This window comes from Babylonia areolata, chromosome 28 (assembly GCF_041734735.1).
Source record: "Babylonia areolata isolate BAREFJ2019XMU chromosome 28, ASM4173473v1, whole genome shotgun sequence".
Taxonomy (NCBI): domain Eukaryota; kingdom Metazoa; phylum Mollusca; class Gastropoda; order Neogastropoda; family Buccinidae; genus Babylonia; species Babylonia areolata.
The window spans coordinates 5,788,943-5,796,442 of record NC_134903.1 but is presented as its reverse complement, the minus strand read 5'-3'; the positions used below and the strand labels follow the sequence as shown (position 1 = coordinate 5,796,442).

Sequence of the window (7,500 nt, the reverse complement as noted above, 5' to 3'; positions counted from 1 at the left end):
TGTATGGGGTGTTGGTGGGGGGCTGGTGGTGGGGTGGGGTGCAGGGTAATGTAATGTGTGTGTGTGTGTTGGGGCTCATGTACGTTTATGTGTATTTGATTGTGCTGTCATATCTGTGAAACTGCATGTTTGTTGCATATCTGTTAGGCATGTTGTGTGTGTGTGTGTGTGTGTGTGTGTGTGTGTGTGTGTGTGTGTGTGTGTGTGTGTGTGTGTGTGTGTGTGTGTGTGTGTGTGTGTGTGTGTGGATGTGTGCCTGCATGTTTTACATTTATTTGCCTATTCATCATTGTTTTGTTTTGTTTGTTTGTTTGTTTTTTTGTTGCTGTTGTTGTTGTTTGTTTTTGTTTCGCGCATAGGGTTGACTTCATGAAGATTTTGCGCCTTATAAATAGTAGTAGTAGTAGTAGTAGTAGTAGTAGTAGTAGTAGTAGTAGTAGTAGTAGTAGTAGTAGTATTTTTATGTATTTATCTCTCTTTTTTTCTCAAAGCCTGATTAAGCGCGTTGGGTTACGCTGCTCTTTTATGTATTTATCTCTTCTTTTTTTCTTTTTTTCTCAAAGCCTGACTAAGCGCGTTGGGTTACGCTGCTGGTCAGGCAGATGTGGTGTAGCGTATATGGATTTGACCGAACGCAGTGACGCCTCCTTGAGCTACTAATACTGATACTGAGGGTACGATTCGTATACCGCCCCACTTCAAAGCGCTCTGAACGGTTGCATTTCACAGTTTAACCGACTTCTTCGACCTTTGATTTTCTAATACCTTAATTAATGAATATCCCTTTCCAAGAACCAGTCGAACATCGGCTGCTTCTGGCGCTCTATTTCCGCGCTCTTTCTTTTTCTCTTCGTGCTCAACTGCCGACCAAAGTTACAAACGTGCTCTCAAAGTCCTATCATTCAATTATTCAGTAGTAGAAATGAGATACAACTGCAAGCATTTTATGAAAAGAGCGTCATCAACGTTCTTTAAAGCTCATACTCTCTCTCCTCACACGGTGAAATTCATTTTCAACGGGACAGCCGATGAAGGAATCTACTACCACTACAACAACAACTATGTGGAGTGCTGGCCTAGAGGTAACGCGTCCACCTAGAAAGCAAGAGAATCTGAGCGCGCTGGTTCGAATCACGACTCAGCCGCCGATATTTTCTCCCCCTCCACTAGACCTTGAGTGGTGGTCTGGACGCTAATCATTCGGATGAGACGATAAGCCGAGATCCCGTGTGCAGCGCACGTAAAAAATCCCACGGCAACAAAAGGGTTGTTCCTGGCAAAATTCTGTAGAAAAATCCACTTCGATAGGAAATACAAATAAAACTGCCCGCAGAAAAAAAAAAAAAAGAAAAAAAAAAAAAAAGGGTGGCGCTGTAGTGTAGCGACCCGCTCTCCCTGGGGAGAGCAGCCCGAATTTCACACAGAGAAATCTGTTGTGATAAAATGAAATACAAATATAAATACAAATACTACTAACAATAATCAGGATGATGAGGATGATGCAGAGATGTATTCATGTACAGCTTTTATACTGCAAATATCCGAGCGGTTAACAGTGACAATAATTATGTTCACATGTCCGTCAAACGGACACACACACACACACACACACACACACACACACACACACACACACACACACACACACACCACACACACACACACACACACCACAAACACCACACGCTTGCACCACACAATAATATCAACAGAAACAACAGACATCGATCAATTAAGTGAAACAAATACCCACCTACACAGCCACCACTCGACTTTTCATCGAACACTCAAACCTTCTAACTACCCCCCACCCCTCACTTCACATCACAAGAAAGTGTAAAAAAAAAAAAAAAAGAAATACTAACTCGCTCACTACTTAAATGATAAGTAAGAAAATGATAAAACAACCTAACACAAAATTTCACAGCAGTAGCGGTAAATTAAAAAAAAAAAAAAAAATATATATATATATATATATATAAAAGAAGAAAAAAAAGAGGAAAAAGGTCCAGATAAACGTACAACGGACATGACAGAAAAAAAAAAAAAAAAAAAGAAAAAAAAAAAAAAAAAAAACATCCAACCTGCGGCATCCTCTTCGACGACCTTGATCGGGTTTGACGTCATCGTGGCGCTGACGTCACCGGCCCCGTTGACGGCGCGGACGGTGACGTAGTAGAGGGGGGTGTTGGTGGCGTCATCGGTGACCTGCAGACTCAGACCTCCGATGTAGCCGTCCGTCTCCTTGGTCTTATCCTGCCAGTCCAAGACGTCCGTTGAACCTGGGTTGCCATGGAGATATCACGGTTATAACTCACTCAGTACGGCCAGTCTTCTCTTCTCCTCTACACAGACCCCTCGGATGTCCAGTGGGTGTCTGAATGACCCAACCTTTAGCTTCCGTCGTCAGAACTGTGGTATTCTTTGTCAACATTCACCTCTTCAGTATAAGAGCCTTCCTCTTCCAATATTTTGATGATGGTAACTGGGGTGAAACGCTGTTAACGTCGTCTCTTTCGCCGTTCGTATGGAAAGAGTTAAGGATGATGATGATGGTTTTGATTATCATTATCATTATCAATCATCATATGCGGATTCTGTGCCATATAAGTAATGTATATTATCATTATTATTAGTGTTGTTGTTGTTGTTGTTGTTGTTACTATCATTATCATTCTTTATATCATTTTTGTTATTCCAAAATCGAAGTCAGGTACCCATTCACACCTGGACGGAGTACGGAAAACCAGAGTGAAGTGCCATTTCCTATGGACACACCACTATGCCAAAAGAGAGGCTTCTAAAAACTTTGTGCGTCAATTCCCATGTGGATTAGTAAAGTATTTTTTGAATTCGAATTGAGCTGAACTGAATTGAATTGATCACTGGATCAGAAGTCCAACACCTAACTGACTCTACCAAAAGTACCCATAAGAAAAGAACACACACACACACACACACACACACACACACACACACACACACACACACACACACACAATATATATATATATATATATATATATATATATATATATATATATATATATAGAGAGAGAGAGAGAGAGAGAGAGAGAGAGAGAGAGAGAGAGAGAGAGAGAGAGAGAGAGAGAGATTACAAGAATGTATCCATTTATATAGCTTTTGCATCGAATGGTCCACCATAACAACTGACCAGCACTGGTGCCCACGGCAACCTGGTAGCCTCCGACTCCGCTCTCGTGGTCTGTGGCCAGCCAGCTGGCCTTGATGCCAGACCCGTCACTCTGTAGCACGTGGCCGTCAATCACCACCTCCTCCTCGCTGGACAGCACGCCCACGTGGACATGGTTCATCTGGAAAATAAGGCGTCAATCGTTGGACATCAACACCACGCCCACGTGGGCACGGTTCATCCGGAAAGTAAGGCGTCAATCATTAGACAGCACGCCCACGTGGGCATGGTTCATCTGGAAAGTAAGCGTCAATCATTAGACAGCACGCCCACGTGGGCACGGTTCATCCGGAAAGTAAGGCGTCAATCATTAGACAGCACGCCCACGTGGACATGGTTCATCTGGAAAGTAAGCGTCAATCATTAGACAGCACGCCCACCTGGACATGGTTCATCTGGAAAGTAAGCGTCAATCATTGGACAGCACGCCCACGTGGACATGGTTCATCTGGAAAGTAAGCGTCAATCATTGGACAGCACGCCCACGTGGACATGGTTCATCTGGAAAGTAAGCGTCAATCATTAGACAGCACGCCCACGTGGACATGGTTCATCTGGAAAGTAAGCGTCAATCATTAGACAGCACGCCCACGTGGACATGGTTCATCTGGAAAGTAAGCGTCAATCATTGGACAGCACGCCCACGTGGACATGGTTCATCTGGAAAGTAAGCGTCGATCATTAGACAGCACGCCCACGTGGACATGGTTCATCTGGAAAGTAAGCGTCAATCATTAGACAGCACGCCCACCTGGACATGGTTCATCTGGAAAGTAAGCGTCAATCATTGGACAGCACGCCCACGTGGACATGGTTCATCTGGAAAGTAAGCGTCAATCATTGGACAGCACGCCCATGTGGACATGGTTCATTTGGAAAGTAAGTGTCAATCATTGGACAGTACGCCAACCTGGACATGGTTCATCTGGAAAGTAAGCTTCAATCATTGGACAGCAAGCCTACGTGGACATGGTTCATCTGGAAAGTAAGCGTCAATCATTGGACAGCACGCCCATGTGGACATGGTTCATTTGGAAAGTAAGTGTCAATCATTGGACAGTACGCCAACCTGGACATGGTTCATCTGGAAAGTAAGCTTCAATCATTGGACAGCAAGCCTACGTGGACATGGTTCATCTGGAAAGTAAGTGTCAATCATTAGACAGCACGCCCACGTGGACATGGTTCATCTGGAAAGTAAGCGTCAATCATTGGACAGCACGCCCACGTGGACATGGTTCATCTGGAAAGTAAGTGTCAATCATTAGACTGTGGTGACTCACCACAATACAATACAACAGTGATGACTCACCACAATACACTAGAATACAGTACAATGCAATACAACACAATACAACAGCGGTGACTCACCTCGATACAATACAATACAATACAACACAATACAATACAACACAATACAACAGCGGTGACTCACCACAATACAATACAACACAACAGCGATGACTCACCAACATACAATACAATACAACACAACAGCGGTGACTCACCACAATACAATACAACACAACACAACACAACACAACACAATACAATACAACATAACAGCGGTGACTCACCACAATACAATACAACACAACAGTGGTGACTCACCACAATACAATACAACACAATACAACACAATACAACACAATACAATACAACACAACAGCGGTGACTCACCACAATACAATACAACACAACACAATACAATACAACACAACAGTGGTGACTCACCACAATACAATACAACAAAATACAACACAATACAATACTATACAACACAACACAACAGTGGTGACTCACCACAATACAATACAACACAACAGCGGTGACTCACCACAACACAACACAACACAACACAACAGCGATGACTCACCACGGGCGGCGTAGGGTCCACCACCACCCCATCAGTGTCATACGTGGCCACGGAGCCCGCCTGGTTCACCGCCGCCACCCGGAGGAAGTATTTCAGACCGGGGGTCAGAGTCAGACCTGACACCGTCACGCTGCCTTCTGTCTCTGGGGCCATGTCCACCCAGCTGTTTTTGGAGGCTGGCACGGCGGGAAAAGGAACAGAGGGTTAAGTAGTAGTAGTAGTAGTAGTAGTAGTAGTAGTAGTAGTAGTAGTAGTAGTAGCAGCAGCAGCACCAGCAGCAGCAGTAGTAGTAGCAGCAGCAGCAGCAGCAGCAGCAGCAGCAGTAGTAGTAGTAGTAGTAGTAGTAGTAGTAGTAGTAGCAGCAGCAGCAGCAGCAGTAGTAGTAGTAGTAGTAGTAGTAGTAGTAGTAGTAGTAGTAGTAGTAGTAGTAGTAGTAGTAGTAGTAGTAGTAGTAGTAGCAGCAGCAGCAGCAGTAGTAGTAGTAGTAGTAGTAGTAGTAGCAGCAGCAGCAGCAGCAGCAGTAGTAGTAGCAGCAGCAGCAGCAGCAGCAGTAGTAGTAGTAGTAGTAATAGTAGTAGTAGTAGTGTTAGTAGTAGTAGTAGTAGTAGTAGTAGTAGTAGTAGCAGCAGCAGCAGCAGCAGCAGCAGCAGTAGTAGTAGTAGTAGTAGTAGCAGCAGCAGCAGCAGCAGTATTTGTATTGGTATTTGTATTTCTTTTTATCACAACAGATTTCTCTGTGTGAAATTCGGACTGCAGGGAGAGCGCGTCGCTACACTGACAGCGCCACACTTTTTTTTTTCCCCCTGCGTGCAATTTTTATTTGTTTTTTTCTATCAAAGTGGATTTTTCTCAAGAATTTTTGCCAGGTACAACCCTTTTCTGGCCGTGGGTTCTTTTACGTGTCGCTAAGTGTATGCTGCACACAGGACCTCGGTTTATCGTCTCATCCGAATGACTAGCGTCCAGACCACCACTCAAGGTCTAGTGGAGGGGGAGAAAATATCGGCCGCTGAGCCGTGATTCGAACCAGCGCGTTCAGATTCTCTCGCTTCCGAGGCGGACAACAGATTTCTCGGTGTCAAATTCAGGCTGCTCTCCCCAGGGAGAGCGCGTCGCTACACTGACAGCGTCACTTTTTTTTTTTTTTTCCTGCGTGCAGTTCTTATTAAAATTTGGTTTTTTTTCCTATCGAAGTGAGATTTTTCTACAGAATTTTGCCAGGAACAACCCTTTTGTTGCCGTGGGTTCTTTCACGTGCCGCATGCTGCACACGGGATCTCGGTTTATCGTCTCGTCCGATTGATACCGTCCAGACCACCACTCAAGGTCTAGTGGAGGGGGAGAAAATTTCGGCGGCTGAGCCGTGATTCGAACCAGCGCGCTCAGATTCTCTTGCTTCCAAGGCGGACGCGTTACCTCTAGGCCATCACTCGACTAGTAGTAGTAATAGTAGTAGTAACAGCAGCAGCAGTAGTAGTAAAGGGAACATAGGGTGTGAACTTACTTCCAGCTATGCTGACATCCGTCACATGCTTAGTATGTACATGTATCAGGTCAGGACTTTATATAAGATTTTCTTGTCGTCCTGTTCATCTATAACTGTGTTGTATTGTGACGTGTTCCAAATAGAATACTGTTTCACCCAACATAGGGTGTAGTAGTAGTAGTAGTAGTAGTAGTAGTAGTAGTAGTAGTAGTAGTAGTAGTAGTAGTAGTAGTATATCATTATCGTGTATCAGGTCAGGACTTTATATAAGATTTTATTGTCGTCCTGTTCATCTATAACTGTGTTGTATTGAGACGTGTTCCAAATAGAATACTGTTTCACCCAACATAGGGAGTAGTAGTAGTAGTAGTAGTAGTAGTAGTAGTAGTAGTAGTAGTAGTAGTAGTAGTAGTAGTAGTAGTAGTAGTATATCATTATCGTCGTCGTCGTTACTACTACTACTACTACTACTATATCATTATCGTCGTCGTCGTCGTCGTCGTCGTTGTTACTACTACTACTACTACTACTACTACTACTACTACTACTACTACTACTACTACTACTACTACTACTACTACCGATATTCATACAGCTCTGAATCTTGCACAGGACGGAAGTAGGGGGGGGGGGGGGAGGAGAGGGCTCTTCTGGAAAGACTTAGGTTTTAAGGCCAGACTTGAAAGAGCTGAGCGCAGTGACAGGCGCAATAGCCGAGTGGTTAAAGCGTTGGACTTTCAATCTGAGGGTCCCGGGTTCGAATCTCGGTAACGGCGCCTGGTGGGTAAAGGGTGGAAATGTGTTTTTTTTCCGATCTCTCAGTTCAACATAATAATAATAATGTGCAGACCTGCTTAGTGCCTGAATCCCCTTCGTGTGTATACGCACACAGAAGATCAAATACGCACGTTAAAGATCCTGTAA

At 44.1% G+C, this 7,500-nt stretch overlaps 1 protein-coding gene across 4 annotated transcripts in view; it reads right to left on the bottom strand.

Moving 5' to 3' along the window:
- The window catches only part of LOC143301898 (uncharacterized), a 143,273-nt gene that overhangs the window by 78,724 nt on the left and 57,049 nt on the right, over nucleotides 1-7,500 (bottom strand). For all 4 annotated transcript variants that reach the window (XM_076616330.1, XM_076616329.1, XM_076616332.1 and 1 more), the window contains exons 30-32: nucleotides 5,091-5,266; nucleotides 3,176-3,335; nucleotides 2,085-2,282 (exon numbers count right to left, since the gene is read on the bottom strand). In XM_076616330.1, the coding sequence (XP_076472445.1) occupies nucleotides 2,085-2,282; nucleotides 3,176-3,335; nucleotides 5,091-5,266 (534 nt within the window). The remainder of the gene's footprint in view (nucleotides 1-2,084; nucleotides 2,283-3,175; nucleotides 3,336-5,090; nucleotides 5,267-7,500) is intronic.